Genomic DNA, 20,830 nt, shown 5'->3' with positions numbered 1-20,830 from the left:
AAAACACTTTTTACCTTCCCCGTAGCAGCAAACCTAAGCACTTGTTAAATCTAATGGTATTTAAATTGGGAATAAATATGTCTTATTCATGGAAATATTTTAGTAATAATGTAATCAGACAAGTTGAAATTCGCTTAGTCTGCAGGTTTGCTGCGGCGGGGGTATTCAGTATTTTATACAGACGATACCACATTAATGTGTTCGGAACTAGAAATTGACAATGTGAAACAGAACTTGTCTCAAGCTCTTACTTGTGCCAAATCTTGGTTCAAAGCTAATAACTTAACCATCAATGAAGAAAAGACTGAATTGATCTATTTCTCTCTCAAGCAAGTACCAGATCATGTAAGTAGGCTAGTGATGTTAAACTACTAGGGTTCACATTAGATTCCAAAGTTAAGCTGGAAACCACATATTCTTAACTTATGAAAAAAACTGTCTCGTGTGGTTGGCTTGTTACGTAAACTTAAATTGTCTGTAAACCTGGATACATTGATTATCACATATTATGGTCTATTTCATTCCCTCATTAGTTATGGCATCCGTCTCTGGGGAAATTCCCCCCATGTAACCAAAGTTTTTCGATGGCAGAGAAAAGCCATTAGAGTACTTGCTAACCTTGCCTCTAGGGGTTCTTGTAGAGCTAGTTTTGTGGTAGGCCTACTAAACATCCATGACTGTGCCTTCTTTGTATATTTTTAGTAACCTCCTCCATGTAAAACAAAACATCAACTCATTTTCTACACAAGCTGCCTGTCATGAACACTTAACCAGAAATAGAAATGATCTGTTTTTAAAGTAAATGTTGATTGGTATCCATGGCAATTGACAACAAAGAGCAAACTCATAATGTTTTTGTAAATGGTAGTCTTTGTAAAGTTACGTAGGCCTGATTACTGTTGACACTTGGTAAAATAAAAGACGAGTTATCGGTTATATTTCTTAATCTAAATCGAACGGTCGGTATACTTTATTTGGATGGCAAATATTCTTGATTAAATATATATATTATTGGTTATTTATGGTTGTTGTAGGTAAACTTGTTAATTTTAAATCGTTGATCGATAGTATACTCAATGATAGTATACTCTGTTAATAAAGTTTTAAATAAAATATTAAAATACTAGACATCAATTCAATCCACAGTCGAGCGTTGATTGGGAATCGTATACAGTAGTGTAACTTAAATCGTACGTTGTCTGTATATTGTCTACACTACAGTACAGTTCCGCCATTGCTTGCTACACGAAAAACTAACGCAGACAAATACTTATTGAGCTCAAGTCAATACCGGCAATGATGGAAATAGTTGCTCGCACTGAACTAGAGCTACAACCGAAGGTAGCACTGAATGCGAGAATGCCGAGAATCGCGAGACGTTTGCCACCATTTGTACTAGAGTAGTACTTTGGAACTGAGGTTGTGGGATTGCAATAATCAAGCTAACAGTCAATGAGCTTAGTGCTACCAACATAACAACATTTTACAGCGTCTCGATTTTCTAGCAGAGTTACCGTGTCAGTGCTACGTCAATTTGGATGTTTTCGGTCTAAGCTAATTTTGTTTCGAAAAAACAAGAGGGGTTCCCTGATTCCATTTACTTATCAGACATTGATACGATATTTAACTGAGAGCACACAATAATTTTGGGCCGGCATGAACTATGCCGGTTGTCTGGTTCAGAATTTAAACGAACAATTTAACATTGAACATGGCAACAACTTCCTTAAATATGAGTTTTTATATGGAATTGGTATCAATAATTGTCGAGTAATATTTCAGAACTGGTATCGAATCGAGAAATTCTGTCTTTAAACAATGGCTATTCCCTATAGGACGTAATTCAAGCCATGGCCATGAGTTTTTAAACCACTATGAGCTTTGAGGCACAATGACTAAACTGTCTTTCTCTCTCTCTCTCTCTCTCTCTGTCTAACTCACACAAACAACAATCTCGATATCACTGCATTCAGTTTCACACCACTTGCCCCTTGTGTCGTCTCCAGGTGACATATTTGGGGTCTTAAGGTTTCAAAAACAAATTCACGGCAAAATCAAGGTTTTTACACGGTTGACCTAATTCGTGGTTTTAAGGTTTTCACCATTAAGAGGGAATCTGATGTAGTAAGAATTACCTACTACAAATTGGACTGAGTGACAAAGGGTATGTACCTAATTTAGTCTACTTAGAGCAGTTCAGGGGCTAAAACAATGGATTTTATTTCAAAAGCTTTCATTCGATACTATCACAATCAGTAAATGCGCCGCAAACCTGCAGATTGCAACACCCATCGCCCATCGCTGGTGGAGCGAACGATAGTGGAGTGAACGCCAAGTTCACTATGATTACATATTTTTTAATAATACTGATTGTTCACTCCACCGAGCATTTGATCCACTGTACAGTACACTTTGAAATTTGTATTTTCTACATGTACGTCTACTTCTGGAGCTGACTGTACCCGGTTGGAATAGTGAAGCCAACAAACAGCCAAAGAATTTGTTTAGGGTGGAGTGAACAACCGTGGAGTGAATGCAATAGACCCATTTGTATGACAACTGAAGACAAAAACTATGTTATACTTGTAAGTAATTTAATAAAATGACATTGCACTTTGTATTATATTTCAGTAGTGAAATGAACATGATCAACAACTTACGTTTTGTCAGAGCCAGACTGTCTATCAAACTCGCGCTTGCCACGTCCATCGAAACCACCTCTGCCTCCTCTTCCACGACCACGGCCCATGCCTCGTCCAGTGCCTCTGCCTCCATCTCCTCGGTTTCCTTCCCTTTCCTCCCTCGGACCTTGGCGCCTCTCAGGTCTCCTCTCACCTCCACGATCCTCCCTGCATCATAAAACAGATAAATATACCATTCAATCAATAAATATTTTATTTAGATTTCTTTAAGGAATATGAAGTCTTAGTGGCTTCCTGTCCTCCTATTAATTTATTTATCATCACGTTACATCAATGTTTGACAGGTGATTTGTCTTCAAACTAAATCTATTGTAACAAACAAACAACAACCAAAAGGCCTACTTAAAAATAATCATACATATTTTTGAAAATCTTCCAGTGAATAAAATGCCTTCTCCAGAAGCCATATCCTAAATTTCAATGTGCAATCAATTCCTTTCATTGTCGAAGGCAGCTTATTATAAATTTTAGGTTCCATATATTGTGGGGATAAATTAAAAAATTTTAGTCTATGTTGCACTGGTTTTATTAAATTTTTATGTCTTGTATTATCATGGTTTTGGGCTAATTTTTATTTTTTTTATTACAACATTTAATCATATTATGCATTACATAAATTCCAGGTCTTAGCTTTTGCTCAGGCTATTCACATGTCCTGTCCAAGAGAGTTTAGTATCGATGGTCATGCCTAGTACAGGGTGTTTAGTTTATTTCCATTATAAAATTCAAGACTAATTCCAGACTTTTCAAGACTAATTCTAGATTTTTAAGGACTACTTTTTTCAACGATTAGTGACTGTTGATACCAAAATGTATCGATTCTCAATTCATGATAGCGATACCAATTTGTATAGCTTAACCAAATTTTCTAAAAAATCCTGTCTTTGTTGTCATAAAGTAGTATTAAGATAATGTGGTGTTTTCGAGAGAAAAAATAATACAGCAGTAAAAAATTCTAACTAGGAAATTTGTTTTTTTTTTATATCATGTATGCGTACGTTTAGACATCATCATCATTGACTGCCGCGGTTCCGGAAATGTCATGTCATAGTTGCCGTCCGTGACGCAGCAAAATCATTAACATTTGCCGCGGCCGTATAAACATCATCATCGTCTCCGGCGATGTTTATCTTTTCTTTGCGATTATCTTTATTTATCAAGTAGATAAGGAATATATACATGAATAGAATCACATTTCTTAATGATAAAGTTATAATTTAATATACATGCTTATAGTAAAAGAAAAATTGTAAAAGAACAAAGAATTAACAGATAAAACATACTTTGATAAGTAGGGAAAGAGAAGTCAATTACAGTTCAAATGAATAAATAGCCTTGTTAATGATAAATTTCTTAAGTTTAAGTTAAGACATCACCGTCATCTCCATGTTGACGCATGTACTATTCTCCCACGAATATGTAATTAGAGAACATTGTCTATTGTCTATCTCCTGCGGTCAAGTAAACGTCATCGTCCGCAATAGCGGCATAATCATGAACATTTAGCGCGGCCGTGTAGACATCATCGTTGTCTCCTGCGGCTGTGTAAACATCATCTTTGTCTCCCGTGGTCACGGAAACGTCATCGTCGTGCCGTGCAGTCACGGAAACGTTATTGTCGTATCCCGCTGTTTCGGAAACGTCATCGTCGTCGTCCGCGATACTGACAAAATCATGAACATTTCCCGCGGCCATGTAGACATCATCATTGACTACCGCGGTCACGGAAACGCCATCGTCGTCGTCCGCGATACTGACAAAATCATGAACATTTCCCGCGGCCGTGTAGACATCATCATTGACTCCATCGGTCACGGAAACGCCATCGTCATCGTCCACTATCGCGACAAAATTGTGAACATTTCCCGAGGCCGTTTAGACATCATCATTGACTCCATCGGTCACGTAAACATCATCGTCGTCTTGCGCGATCGCGGCAAAATCATGAAAATTCCCGACTTTGGTGTCTAAATTAAGACTAAATCCCGACTTTTCAAGACCATTTTGAAATTCAATACTAATTCCCGACTTTCCCGTTTTTCCCCACTACTAGACACCCTGCTAGTAATTTGGACTGTTACACCCTTCTGCCAAATTTCAGTTGCATAGTTTTTTTTTTACAGTTGCATAAGTCTGGATTTATTGCCAAGTACCGTAGCTTTGTAGACAGTAAGTAAGTGATTTAGTGGTTAGTTCAGTGTTCTCTTAACTCTCAGTGATACCATTGATTATACAGTAGAACCTCGATTATCCGGGGTAATGGGGTGGGGGAGGGAGACCACGGGTAACTGAAAACCACGGTTAATCCAACATGCCATAAACATGTATACAAACCCATGAAACGCCTAATACTATATAAATGGACTTTAATGTGATGATTAATTTGCACTTTACATTGACAAATTGAAATTTGCTTGGTCTGTAGGTTTACTACAGCAGGGGTTAAATAGTAAATTCTTTTGTTATAAGGGTGTCACATACAAGTGAATGCTATAGCCTATCCGTCGTGTTTCCATTTATTTACTCACCAGCACATACAGTTCAAATTTCATCCAGTTATCAGTAACAAAAATAGTAGAAGCTGAAACTATTTTGGTTTTTGGTTGAATTCTACGTTATCACTAGTTAAGAGACAAACACTGACTAAAACTACACACCAGTTACAGACAAGTTAACACACTGGTTAGTTACTGTTCTACTAGAGAAAAAGTTGATTCACCCCAAAGCTTTTAGTTTTAAATTTCCCTTCACATGGGAATCCCAACAATAATTGTTGTTACACATAACACAAAAGTTACCATTGAAAATTGTTGCTTAAAAAATCAAAATAACTAGTGGAACCCCGTCGAAATCGACGGTTAATCTTGAGGTTTTATGTAAATTCAGCTAACTGCGATGGATAGAGTGAAGTCATTAAAATCTTAGTTAAATGAAGGGAAGATAAGCAATAATAAGTATGACGATTGTGTTCCCTAAAAACGTGATTGATGAATTCGTTTAACACAATATTTCCTACCTTTTTATCGGCTTTAAGTTGCCCAAAAGGTTTTTTAGGAGTCTTATAATTGTTTGTTCATGAGTTTGTTTCTTGCCAAAGCCACTTTCACTTTATGGGAGAATAAGTTCATATAATTAGTCTATCATGTTACGGAAAGAGTCAATATTTATTACTAACCACTAATTTCATCTGCTTTAGGAAAATCATTCAGATTTTATCCGGATTTATAAGTAAATCTTCATCTTTGGTCATGAAAATACAGAATTCTATCAGCATATTAAATCAGTTTTTTTTTTTTGTATTTGATAAAAATATCTGATTCTCCAGAAAGCAATAACATTCTTACTTCGATCTCAGCAATTTTAATTCGTTCTCTTGCCACATCGAACCATGTATTTAATCATCCTGTTCTTACTTGATAATTCATTAACTTATGGGGTAGTTTTGCCTTGGCCATATCGATCACATAAAGCTGTGCATGTATTTCGTGGATGGAATGAACCATAATTGTAGGAAATTTGATCACATATCTTGAACATTTGCGGAACCAAATCCATAACCTAGTCCAGCCTTGGTAACAAATTATGCAAATGCGATGAGATGTGATGACACTGTTGTGTTTCCGAATGTTTTGTATGTAGTGAGGTTTAGATGTGTTGTTCGACATAGCTACATGTGTACATCAAAGTAAAAACTGTGTACACATTTTTTTTTTAATACCTGAATTAGTTCACCTACTTCACCAAAACCATAGATGAAACATACTCCGTAGTTAGTCTATTCCAAAACTTAAACACAGCTCTCATCCTCAACGTACTCATCTATGACACAATTTTCAACCCGATTATCAAAAACTTGTATACCAATAAATGAATATCTTGTGTTCTTTCTTGAATTTAAAAATAAATGGTGATTGAAAGTAGGAAAAAAGGCAAGTGCCAACCTTACAATATATATATAAGCTAACCCGATAAGGAATAACTATATGTTCCTTTGAAATTGATACATCACACTTATTTCATAATTTAAAAATTTCTAAGAGCAATAAAGCATAGATTTTTGAACAAAACATTTAAAACGTATCATAAATTCATCATTTTGATGAAACTATAAAAAACTTGCCATGCAGTGGAGAATCTATTTAAAATCATAAATAATAATGTAAACATTTAATTTTGACAGTTTCAGTAGACCTTTGAATACAATTTCAATATTAACAGCTGGTTCATTAAAGTAGTGTAAAATTATCCATATGGTCGTAATGTAAACAAAATTGCAGAGTGAACTTTAAAGGCCTCTGGGACAGAACCCCAAGGAAATTTACCGCGTTTCTCTTTTGAGGGCTCACCTACAGACCAATACCGTTCTTTAGACACCCCTACCAAGTTTCTACGCCCAGCCGTTCTCTCAAATTAGCTGTGACAAAAACCTTGTTTTCCTCCATAAGAATAACATGGGATGGGAATTTAAAGGCCACTGGGGCAGAGCCCCGAGGTAATTCTCCATGTTTCTCTTTTGATGGCTCATCTACAGACCAGGACCTTTCTTTAGACACCTCTACCGAGTTTCTACGCCCAGCCGTTCTCTCAAAATAGCTGTCACAAAGAAAAACAGTTTCAAATTAATATATAGATAATAATAAAGCCTCATGGTAAGGGTGACTGACAAAATATTGTCCTGATAAATCCGCTCAATTTTGTGAATGCCTCTGCAAACACCACCTAGTAGGACTACTTGTACTCTTTTTTAATCTTCTTGTCGTGCCAATCCGATCATCCTGTCGGCCCAAACACGAAGTGGCGTAACTGATAATATTATGATTTTGAGATACGCCGTCTATAGGTCTTACTTGATGTGCTTTAATATGTCACAAAGTGTCGTAACTGTATCTCAACCCACTTTTGACATATGCACGTTTGTTGTGTTGGCGTAAATGATTTATCAGATTTTCAGCAATCATGAACTGGCGTAAGTAGACTTACGCCAGTTCGTGTTGAGAGGTTTTGGTCCAACTTCCAGTATTGTACCAAACATGAACTGTCGTAACTGGTGGTGGTGCACCTGTTTGAGATGGTATTAGATTTCAAATATTTTTCCTTAATACACTACGAAAAAGGCAAAGAACAGCAAGAACTGCTTTGGATAAAGTAATGTCAACAGGAGTTCTCGAGCCAGAGAAACGAGGCGGGAGACAACATGCGACAGCAGATAGAGTTGCTATGATTGAGGAGCATGTGACAAGAGCCACATTTTATCCCTAAGGTTGAATCCCACTATTGTAGAGGAAACAGCATACGAGAATATCTAGATTCAGATTTAAGTGTAGAAAAGATGTTTCACATGTATCAAAATTAAAATCCCGGAAATAATATTGGAAGTTTGAAAACATACAGGAAGATATTTAAAAGTTTAAATTTAAGTATCCATCGTCCTAAAAAATCTTTGTACATTGTGCACAACCTATATAGGTAATCATAATCATAATTATTGAGATGGGGACGCCACCTAGGTGCATATTTTAACCCAAATATGAGTGAAGGATGAATGTAGAATGGTGTGTGATGACCTGTGTAGCTTTGTTACTGACTAAGATCAGCGGTTTCATTAGTCAGGATCATTTATTTAAAGCCCAATGATCAGGAACAGCTGGGTCCAGTTTCGAACCATCAAAAAGCTACTAACTTTTCTCAGGATCGAACCGGCGACCTTTTGATTACTAGGCGAGCACTGTAACAGGTGATAGTGTTACAAAAGCAAGAATAGAAGGAAAATTTAACAAACATATACAGTAGAAGTGAGAGGTATTACAGAAAAATTTAATCAAGAAACAAACATAGAAACCTAAGCCTGTTTGTTGTTTGATCTTCAAAACGTAATTTTTCTCCCGAGAACCAATGAAAGTGCTGTTTTTTATAAAAGGAGATTGGGGGCCTTCAACTTTACAATATTTATGATTTGGTTACTAAAGTGTCATTGTTTATAATGATGGAACAAAACAATCAGCAAACGTGGTTCACGTGAGATTGCATCCTGTCTCATTCAGCTATTATAAGAATACGACCGAAAGGCTTTCAGTGTATTACTTTGCTATGGATGTGCCGGACAGATCAAAAACAGCATGACTGTCTCAATGTTACTACACGTGGTTGTTAAGACATAAAAAAAATTAAAAGAATAATTTTAAAGTTCTTTGAGCCTTACCACTGCCCAAACGAGGGTGACACAGCACATAGTGCTATAAGCCATACAATTTCACTAGCAGGGGATTTGTTTCTTCCTTCACAACTTCTTCCTATCTTGCATTTAGCAAGAAGGAAACAGTCCTACACAGTTCATCAGATAGAGTCTAAAAGTTTTTTTGTATTTCAAGCAGCTGGCAAAAGAACTCAGGATTCTGACAGTAAGAAAAGATAATGAAACAAACATCCCAGTTCATTGGCCTAGCATGGTTGATTGGCAATTCAGAAAAGGAAATCCAAGGCAGAAATGTTCAAGACCAGCTATCTATAGAGGAAAACTACAGGTGACTACTCTCAAGAGAGTGGTTGAACCAGCTCTAAAAGTGCTCTATAATCAACCCTGCAAGATCTCCGCAGAAAAATACAAGGACCTGTTTTTTTTTGTTTTTTTTTTTTGTACCAAGACGAAATTCCAGTTGTAAGAAGTGCAGAACACGTGAATTATTATAAATCCCTTCCGCATGAACGAGAACCTTATGAGACTTTACTCTTTGCTACGACTAAAAACAATTTAATTTAGTTTTATAAGCATTAACAAGTTTTTTTTTGAAAGTAGGCTGATTATTAATTTTGTTATGTTTGCAATTAAAAGGAAATTTTGTTTGTTTTGCATGAAGGATTTTTTCAGTTTGAAATACAGTAAAGTTTGTAATTCTTTTACCAAATTATATTTACTTATTTATTTACTTTAAGAAGGTTGTTGTCTTCCTTTATCCAGTATTTTAATTGTGAATTTCAAGTTCTGAAACCGTTTTGTTTTGTAAAATTGGATTATTCATAATTATTATTTGTCATTGTAATAATATTCATACATATTCTTATTCTCTATTCTATGAACTATATTCATATTCCCCTTAATATCTCGGGTAAAAATACATTTATTTAATGTAACTATAGTGCCAATCTCTCTGGCGTAAGTGTTTTAATATGTTCCCAATCACAAAGTGACGTAACTGCAATGTCATATACAAAAAAAAATTCCCCATAAATAGTATACATTTTTGTCATAAATTGACAGCAAAGTGAGACTAGACATCTTTAACTATATATTAAAAAATAAAGGTAGATATTAGCTTTTAAAAAATCCAAGGTATAGGCCTACAGAGTTGATAAAAACGCTTATTTTTGCTTTGGTCACCCTGTAAAGTAAGGGTGTTACAGGTACGCCACTTCGTGTTTGGGCCGATTTGAGACACGTTCTGTTTCGTGTAGGATGAAGGTGATGTCAATGAGAGGGGAAATGGACACTGGTTAAGGAATCAATGTCTTGCCATCTCATCCGAATTCCACGCAATCCTCTACCCGCAAACTAGTGCTACCTCGTCAAAAAACCTTCACCTGACAGGTCTAAAAACTATTAAACCTGATTACTGCATAAAGGGTATGCTAGGTATTTGAATGTTACAAGTGCAGATGCACCTACAATCTTAAAAAGTGTTAAGAGAGTTTCAAATTCTCTGGTAATTATACCTTTTTTCTTGAACCCATTGTCAATTGTCTTTATCGCTCTTCTTTTTTCGTTGTGTGTCAACGTCTTACACTTATACTTAACTGATGACATGACGTCTGACACACACAAAATAATCTCAATAACTGGCAGACTAACACTACCGGCCATTTCCAAACAAAGGAAGTTGGATTTATATGTTTTGACATGAATCAAAACGCAGATGATCAAAGCACTGTACGACAAAATTTGAATTATGAGGTTGAGTATTACTAATCTAAAACCATTAAAATTCTACTTATCTGGGTTAAATATTTAAACCTTTGACTTATAGAGGTACTTTTAACATTGTGATTCATAGGGATTATAAAAAAATAAGATATTTGGAGTTATTGAGGTCCTACTATAGCAAGACAGGGTAACCACCTTGGTTTTCAGAGGTGTCACATGAACCATAGATTTGGGGGGGCACATACAGGACACCATCCTACCGGGGGTTCTAAGAGGTATGGAAGACCCCCATACTTGGTTTTAAAACTTGTAAGTAGAGTAACCACTTTAAAAAGTAGATTAAATGTGTTTTTATTTGGATTTTTTGTACTATTTTTGAGGTTTATTCCCAGTTTTTCACGGTTATGTACTTGTATATTTTTGACGTTGGTAAGGGTCAAGGGTCTTAAGCCGACTGCAGTTCGTCGTAGCAGACTCTAGAGAAAAACGTAGCACTGTAGGGAGACCGCAGCAATGTTCCTGACGTTGCCTCGTGTAGTCGACAGTCTCCAGCAAAATTTTATGAAATTCCATTCCTGGCCAAGTTAAGATAGAAGTTAGGTGCTAGAGCAGGTCAAAGTTCAAGCGGAGCCAAGACAAAAAGTTGACAACTGATTGAGCACCAAGTCAGAAAATAAGCTTTTATTCTCACTATATTGCCACTACAGTGTTCACACTATTTTTTAGGAATTGATTCCCCTGACCAAAGGTCAACATTTTCCCTGACTCTCGACTCGCTATGTACACAACTTATAAGGAATGAAAAAAAAACTTGTTTAATCAACCTCCACAATCCCCATAGCCGGCAATGCTCTCGTTTTCATTAATTTAAAACATTTATTTTAATACACAAAACATAACAGTTTCTAATTAATACATAGGCTAGGCAACTGTAACAATTTTACTTGAATACAGTATCTACTAACAAGAAATATTTAATGTAAATACATAATAATGTACCGGTGATTAAAACATTTTATTTAAATACATAATACGTTACTTTATTGGGCCAGTTTTACAGAAATATTAGGTAAACTGGCGCAATTCCCATTGGTGGAAGAGTTTAGTGGAACACACGGAAAACCAATACGTACTGCACAGTTTAGTTACGGGCCGGAAGGTTAGTTACTTTGATTACATACTAATAGGCCTAACTAAAAAACTAAATACCCAAAATCCAATTTGTTGAAACTTAGTATTCAACAATAAACTCAGACAATTCAAGAACACAGACAATCTAGTCAACATTTTTATAGGGTCTGAACTCTGAACGAACACGCGCAAGAATTAAGGTTAATCTGGTTTCTCTAACACAGCAGACTATCTAACAGCAAATTGGTAATTTGACGCCAAAACTGGAAACAAATATTGCTTAGAAATGTAGCAACCAGGAATATTTCACAAAATTGCATAAAACTATACAGGTACCGGTAGCCTAAACTACAGTTTTTTTTTTATGGAGCCCACTTTCACAAGAAGATTTTTCTCCAGAGAGAAGTTGTAGTTTTTTATCATCGCAGTAACTTTTGTGAATCTTAAAGCCAAAACTAAAAAATTCCCTGACATTTTATTAAAAAAACCACGTTTTCCCCTGACTTTCGGAATTCTTTTCCGAGTGTTCCCTGACTTTCCCTGACCTTTTCCTAATTCCCTGACTTTCCAGAAAGTGTGAACCCTGCACTATTGAAGAAAGCATTTGCAAAGATTGTGTGACTGTAGGAGAAATTGACGATTTAGCCACAATTACAGAAAACATGATACCACAAATATAGTAGTTCTATTTATTTATTTTATTACAATGCTACAAGACATTTTGGACATCAACATTGTTACAAAAAATTGATGTGTGTAATAGATTTTGTGATCAAGATTTACCACAATCGCAGAAGACTATGATTATTTTTCCACAAATGTGGAACATTAGGTGTCCGTGATTTTGTGCAATTACAGAAGGTGATGATGATTTTTCTGTGACCGTAGATGTTTACAATTTTGCTGAGAAAGCATAATAGAATGATTAAGGACTACGTACAATATTTTACAATAGAACTAAAATACTTTTTTGCAATCCACTACAAACCAAATTTGAAGGCTGCTCAAGCCTTAATGCCCTTCACAAAGTCAATCCACATCAAACATCATCAAAACTGTTCTGAATTAGTTTCATATTTGTTTGTGTTCAAGTTGTGGCATAGTCCTGCACCTAATGAATGTGAGGGGTTTTACTGTAGACCTATTTTCATTTCTTTAGTTATAAATCTATTTTTAAAACTTTAAATCTGCCATTTTAAAAATTGAATGGTAGGCCATACCAGAAACTAATATGAGAAAAGACATTTTGTGACCTTTGTTTTATTAAAATTAATAAATACAGCAGACTCTCCCTCTCTTATCCGGACTCCTCGGGACCGAGGCCAATCCGGATAACGGGTTTTCCGGTTAAACCGACGTCCTCAAAAACTTGTTAAAACGGACTGCTTACTGTGATATTCGACTTAAATTTAGGAGAGCATTGTATTTAGACACGTGATCACTGGTCTCAAATCTTTCCCACGAGAACAGTCGTTTCAGTACTGCCCACTTCCTGCCGATCTAGTCCGGTTAAACCAATGTGCTGATAAAAATTGTCCGGTTAAAGACATGCCACATCCGCCGAGTGTAGTCCGGTTAAAAGGTGTCCGGATAAGAGGAAGTCTACTGTATCTTCAAATTAACTGATTTTATAATAATAACAAACTTTACTGGTTAGTTTTAAATTATTTTATATCTGTATGTATATTCATCACAAAGTTAATGTTAGACTTTTATAATTCGGGTAAATGTAAACTTGGCAGCCAAGGTGAAAAAAGATATGGCAGATGTTAAACTTTCTTTCTATGAATATGGACACACTAGTATATGGTTACCAATTACAAACTCTTTATTTAACAGGAAATTGAACCACAAAAAAAAAAGAAAAGCGCAAAAAATAGGGATGTTGAGAAAGAAACTTAAAATCTTGTGGAACTGAATTACGATTAGTATTATTATTTTGGTACATGAACATACATAAGTTAACACATGGCTGTAAATGAACAAAAAAGGGTTAATTTCCTGAGTACATGCCATGTACATTTAGGCTAAAAATATGAACAACTGGATTAGGTACATTTTTAAATAGCATAAAAAATTATTCTCCATAGAAATATTTAAACATTTCATGAGAAACCCGTCTTATGTGAACATTTGTTATCCCATCACATTGAAATGAGTCTCAGCAGAACACATAAAACGGTCAATACTTTACAATATTACAAGTATTAAGGAACGTTCATATGACAAAGGCCTACAGAGAAAACTATGTTTTTAGTAAATAAAACACAACATTACACATATAAAAAATATACAGCAGCGCAAGAAGTAACTCGTGTTCAATCTACGATCGGTACTTTATAAACAATTTATAACCACTTAATATTAACAGAATATTCACAATCAATGGTACCTACAGGTCCACTGTTACTAAAAATTGAATGATAGTCTACGACATAAATAAAGAATAAAAACTTCATCAGTAGGCTATTCCTTACTACTAATGGTGTATCACCCAATACCTATATCTTTCCAACTTATCCAGCGTTTTTTATTCTACAATGCAAGTTGCATTACCTAATATGTTCTTGATCAGAAAATAATTTGTAAACAGAAGAGCTACCTGTGAAAATCACTGCCTGTTCCGGGTGGCTTGTCTGGTCGGTTTCTTTGATTGTTTCGCTCCTCACGATTCTCAGTATTAAATCTACGTTCACGTTCAGTTCTTGGAGGTCCTTTAGGTTTCACGTTCTCTGTAAAGAAAACAATGACATCAAATGACTACCTACCTGATTGAGTTATGCCTACTGTATCTTATTTAAATGTTGATCTTACTTTATCTACACTAATGAGGAGGGCTATGAAATTGGGGCTGGACACATCGTCACACAATAAAGGAGAAAAATGATGGGAGTATTTTGAGGATAGGCTACATGTGGTTCATCATTGTGTTACGCTTCTTCTCCCAGTATATTGGCAGACATGACCAGCCCAACACAATATTTAATATCCTAAGACGGTAAAGATAGTTCAGCGCACAAATGTTTATATTAGTCGATGATCAGTGTCATGATCAATACCAAATAAATCTATCGTCGACACAAAACCTTGCCTATGACCCAAAACTGCAAGTTTAAATACTTCTAATACTTAAATACTTATAAACCCTACTTTAATAAGAAAAAAAACAAAAGGCCTGGAGATAATCAACTACAAATACAAAAGAAAAAGTATGTACGTGTGAAACACTCCCATTCCATTCAACACACGCTCAATAAAGAGCTGAAGAAACACGACATTCAATTGACTATTATAACTAACAACAAAACAATTAACAATTTGAATGTTTCAAGTAACGTAGCAGATAAAGGTGAAAAGTCAGGTGTTTACAAAATTAATTGTGCAAGTTGTCTGAGCTTCTATATAGGAAAGACTGGTCGTTCATTCAAAACCAAATACAAAGAGCACCATCCATTTCCTAGAGTCGACAAACAAAAGTCATCACAAAAATCACGATAATGAACGCTCTGAACACTGGATTAGAAATACTCCACACAAGTAAGAAAGGCAATAGACTGGAGACCCTAGAAGAGTACAAAATATACAAAGCTTACACCGAAAATAATTTTGATGATATAATTTAAACGACAAACTACAGCACAAATCACATTTTAAATTCAATAGTATTTTAAATTAGAATAGGAACCCGAAGCCAGGAGTACAAAGTTCAAATGATAATGCCACCACACCGGGCACAACATAAGAACCCTCCAGTCGGTGTCTTGCTCGGACGGGAACAACATCTACCAGTACAGTTTCTAAGACAGGCCTGATTGTTTTTGTAAATTTTATTCATAATAATCGTACGTGTGTTATGTGTTCTAACTACTACGACACTACTTCAGCCGAAATTTCGTTATATGACGATGGCATTGTAATGCCGAACTGGCCGTAACCAACCAGATACAACATTTGAGCTGGATTGACGAAGGTAAAGCCTATTTTTAGTTAAGTTAAGTTATAGCTCAGGGGCTAAAATATGGATTTTAATTTAAACAATTCCCTCTTTAACACTAAATCCCTATAACAGAACTTCCCCTAACTAACTCTGCAAAGACCTAACCTCGACAAAGTAACCAGTACTCACCCAACACACCTCTAGGCACCCTGCCCCGGCCGACTGACCTCTTTCCCTACCTCAGGTGGTCTACTTATTGAACTTGACAGCTACTGAGTGCAAAGGCCTCAATGTTTACATAAACAACTCCAGCTCGCTTCCCAGCTTGCAAGGCCTGACGACAGGACATCAGTACAGCTTGCCTAGCCTAGCCTACTATCCATTACCCTATCATAAAACATGACATATAAGATTATTTAGTTTCCATTTTGTAGCCCCTGAACTGTGTAGTATAGACAAATTACTGAAACACACAGTAAAAATTTGCCCAACAATTTATCACACACCTACTGTTTTGTTTCAAAGTTAAAATTCACCATTGTTCAACTAAGCCCATTCTAAGAACTTTCAAATAAAAATAATCAAGGTTCTTTTCATTTTACTTTAAGTTTGTAGGGGAAACCCTGATGTTTGTGTTACTTTGTGTTGACTTATACCGCGATGCATTCTAAGCATCCAAGGAGGATGTAGACTACAACTCCATAAAACTATTAAACGTGGAAGCCAACCAGTTTCCTGGCCTGCATCAAAGGTGTTACACATTGTAATACTCAATTAACTATCTCTCCGCAGGGTCCGCACTCAAAAATAACTAGACCTGTGAAATATATTATTAGGTAGATAGACCTACTGCTTAAGAATAAGACCAAAAACAAGACACAACTTATATATTACATTGCTACTTTGTAAATTAATAAAAGTTGTGTTCACATTGATGTTAAATCAAATCAAATCAAAATAAATTCTTTATTTGTAGTTTCGTCAAGAAATTACAATGGTGTCATATTATGTGGAGCTTAACAGCATTTAATGTTGTTTATTTCCTCTTTAAGGCTATTTGATACAATCTACAACAAGTACGCTAATGTATTTGCATACTCTTTGAACTCTTAAGTATATTCATCAATCAAATTCCAGTTCCTATTTTAAAAATTTCTCCCACATCTTAAACATGAAAATTTTATTCCTGAAAGGTAGCCTAAGATTCCTTCAACATAAAGGATCAGGCCTAGTTAGGCCTACTTATAAAGCAGATGAATGCTTTGATCAGATAGTGCAACTCGGAAAGATGTAAGTTAACTTATACCAACCTGTTAATTTCCACTCAAGCCATCCACCGCTTAATAGGCCTATACTGTATTGCATCTCCCACCGAGTTCTAGTCCAATAAATGTAGCCTAGGCTTAAGATCCTCACCAGGTGCATACAAAACCTTAAACTATTCCAAATATGAATCCATCCTCAACCTATGGTGCCATCACCTGGCAAAGGAGACAACAATTTAACACGTTTGTAGCAGAGTTCTAGTCCAATAAATGTAGCCTAGGCTTAAGATCCTCACCAGGTGCATACAAAACCTTAAACTATTCCAAATATGAATCCATCCTCAACCTATGGTGCCATCACCTGGCAAAGGAGACAACAAATTAACACGTTTGTAGCAAAGTAGTGTCGATATCTAGCAGGAAAGAGGTGGGATAAAGCCCTGTTCTAAACGACCCTGGTGATTTGGGAAACTATATTTTACTGTCAGAAAAGAACATCCCCACGAGCTGCAAAGAAATAGGCCTTATATGACGCTCGTGACGAGCTGGCTGATCCAAGATAACGTTAAACAACAATGAACGGCGAAGTTCCAGAACATTCCTAGCTCCTGGCGCCGTGGCCCGTTTGACGTTCCGGAACGTCCATAGCAGCGAACGTGTTAAGCAGCTCAGCTGCAGTGCACCTAAGGCCGGGTTCACACGAGCAATACATCTAGCTGTGACTAGCATTTGCCGCGGCCCTGCGACACACCAGTTCACATGAGCGACAAGTCCACAATTAGATCGAATGCGTTACATATCCTAAATGAATAAACATCGATTAAGGCAAGGATGCGAGCTGCAGCGCTTCGACCGACTGCACGTGTAACACTCTCATACATGGCTACATGTAAGTAACTGCTACGCCGAAGAGCTAGTGGACTAGCTAGCTGTAGGACCACTTAGCTAGGAAGCAGACTGTGGCGATAGTTTGCAAACAAGCTCCATCGTAGGCCTACACGTACGCTTGTGTGATCGGTCCACTACACCATGCCTGCGTCCCAGCCTAACAGCTAGATGTGTCGCTTGTGTGAACCGGGCCTAATGGTTAATCTGGCTGTGACAAGCACTAGGCCCTATCACTGACATCTTAACTCGTCTCCTGAAGGTGTGGCTAACTTAGTTCAATTTAAATTTACAAAAACCCTTGCTCTATAGGCTAGGTCTGTCTTAATTTTTTTTTAAACTTTGTCATTTTTTTAAAAAGGTAGGCCTGGGTCTAAGTCTGCTGGCTTCCTGGATTAAGCTATAAAACACAGAAATGAAATTTATATACCTACAAAAAATGCTAGCCTAAGTTATAAGTTATGCTATGATGGGACTGAGTTAGCTAAGCAAAATAGTTCACATGGTCAACCTGTGTAATTCTTAAAGGAATTTGACTGATAGAACTAGTTTAGTAATACTCAAAGTGGCTATTCCATAGCGATTGTGAAGAGTAGTAAACTTAGGCCTACAATCCTAAAATTTGACGGAAAACACATGATTGTAAATAGATAGAACTTTTGACGATAGGTCTCTTAATATTTTTAACACAGCATAGCTTATAGGCCTACCTAGGCTTGCTTTTAACCCTCCGAGTGTTATGTGTCGAAAAATCGCTTTGTGTAGTGTTTTGTGTCAATTTTTCGACTCACAAACACTGTTTACGGCGAAGGCTCTATGACTGACAAAATCGGATTGAACTGGATCGAGTTATGTATCGTTTTATTTGGCAGATTCTAAGCTTTCTCCCGAGGTCTGTCTCTAAGCGCTTTTTTTCCCGAGCCGATCATAATTGTAGCAGACAGCTGACGTGCCTATTTGTAAACAGCTTGGTTTTAAAACCTCGCACCGATGACTGATGTAATTTTTACGTTTATCATTGTTTTAGTGTTAAAAATCAAAAGTAGTGATAGGCCTATACGTGATGCATTATAGGTAAGAAGATTTAAATGATTTTGAAGGGCTGGTTGATGATGATCCTGAAGAAGTAGGTAGTGATATTGATGTAAATTATCAGCCAGATTCCTAGCTATGGTTAGGCTATGCATTCTTAGCTAAACGCTAAGTTATGTACTGAAATCTGTTTTTTGCCCATAAGTAACTTATTTATTTGCAAATCTACTTCCTTATATTGTTATATATTTGTAATTCTCATAAAATTTAGAACAAAGTGGCTATTTTCAAATATTTATAGGCCTATAATTTATACAATTTCATTGAGCACGAACTTATTATTTTTTTTTTTCCAAATTTTTTTAGAAACAAATGTTCATTAGGCCTATGTTTTATATGTATAATATTGAAGCCCGTGATTTTCCAAACAAAATGGTAGGCCTATATAGAACAGTAGGCCTATAATTAACATTGTTTTTAAGCTTCTCAGATCCGTTTTAATAAAACCTTGCAAATGCGCAAAAAATAGGCAAACATTGAGGCCAAAACTAGGGACACTCGGAGGGTTAACAGTTATCCCCAGACAGGTAACTTCTGATAGGCCTAGCTCACATAAGGTACCTAGTGATAGGGCTATCAAAGGCCAACATCATCCATATTTTGAATAAAAATCCACTGAAAGTAGCTTACATAACAGGAGATTCTCAAGACAAAGTTATCGGGGCTTTAGAGGATGAGAAATAGGTAGGCCTAGGCCTAGGTTTCACACAACAGGGACCACATGGTGTTCCTATTTCATTCCTGCAGTGTTAAGAAATTGTCAGTAGAAGATATAGGCCTTCGGCCTATTTTGAAGCATCAATCAAAAATCTATTAGCCTAGTAAAATATAAACTAGGCTTGCTCCCAGGCGATGATTATCAGTGTTAACATAGAACAATAAAAGCTTTGATAGGACCCGGACTAGGCCTACGTCTTAACTTATTCATTATTTTTATAACAAAACTTTAATTTCGCTAAAATATATCTTAGCACTTACCATCTTTCACTTTATGTTGTTGATCTTGGGACTTAATGTTCTGAGTTTCTTTGATTCCTTTCCTTGAAGCAACAGCAGGTTTTCCTTTGATCTCTTGCTGCTTGCCCTTGTTTTCTTTTTCCGAGAGCTTGGATTTCTTCTTCAACTCTTTCTCTTGCTCTTGGGACTTAAGTACTTCTAACGGATCTTCATCTTCATTTAAAAACAATTGATACCGATTGGTAATACCTATTCCATAAAGATTCTCCATCGTAAAAGAAATTGGAGAAAGAAATCTGGCTGAGTAGCCCTCACGACTAATACTTCAATATGGCGGCAGACAACATGAAATGAAGACGGATGACAGTCAAAAAATGTATTATTTGAAGCACTATGGGTAGCCGGAAATACTATTTTACGAGAAAAAAAATACCAAAATGATTGAGGCTTATGGATATTGAAAAACAACATACTATAATATATTCCATGGGAAAAGGTGGGCTTGCTGGAGCTTGATTTATATTCAAAAATATTTGCGTATGGTGATGAAACAGCTCTTTTGTGCTTAGCTTTCAATAAAGGGTCACTCGCTTAAACTAAAAATAAGAAGAGATCTAGACAATATATATCAAATTGGCAGATTGAAACGGATTGTTAATAAACTCATTAAAGTCTAAATTATTATTTTTCTTCGACTATAATCAATCGCGAGAAAATTTACAAAATTAATTTAGCTTATTGTGCTATAAACTTATATTATCTTATACAGTACTTGTTCTTGCCAAAGTTTCCTCCTCGGCCGTTTTTAGACAGGTACTATAAATAGTGGAAAACATTGTTTCCATGCCCAGTTCCGAACAAAACTAGTTAGTTTTGTAGTTATTAAAAATAAAGATAAAGATTTTCGTACACCAACAAACTGTCCCCATGGAGAACAGGAAAAAAT

The 20,830-nt window shown here is 36.1% G+C and overlaps 1 protein-coding gene across 1 annotated transcript in view; it reads right to left on the bottom strand.

The window, feature by feature from the left end:
* Window positions 1-20,230, bottom strand: part of LOC128998112 (plasminogen activator inhibitor 1 RNA-binding protein-like) — a 22,421-nt gene extending 2,191 nt beyond the window's left edge. Inside the window, exons 1-3 of the mRNA XM_054424110.1 lie at window positions 19,906-20,230; window positions 14,351-14,480; window positions 2,661-2,849 (exon numbers count right to left, since the gene is read on the bottom strand). Of these exons, the coding sequence (XP_054280085.1) occupies window positions 2,661-2,849; window positions 14,351-14,480; window positions 19,906-20,155 (569 nt within the window). The 5' untranslated portion in view covers window positions 20,156-20,230. The remainder of the gene's footprint in view (window positions 1-2,660; window positions 2,850-14,350; window positions 14,481-19,905) is intronic.
* Window positions 20,231-20,830: the final 600 nt, after the last annotated feature.

Source organism: Macrosteles quadrilineatus, unplaced genomic scaffold (genome assembly GCF_028750875.1).
Source record: "Macrosteles quadrilineatus isolate MER2022 unplaced genomic scaffold, UCM_ALF_1.0 Scaffold_7__1_contigs__length_78375512, whole genome shotgun sequence".
In the NCBI taxonomy this organism is placed as follows: Eukaryota; Metazoa; Arthropoda; class Insecta; order Hemiptera; family Cicadellidae; genus Macrosteles; species Macrosteles quadrilineatus.
Note: the sequence above shows the minus strand (reverse complement) of the source record. Positions and strands in the feature narration are given on the sequence as shown.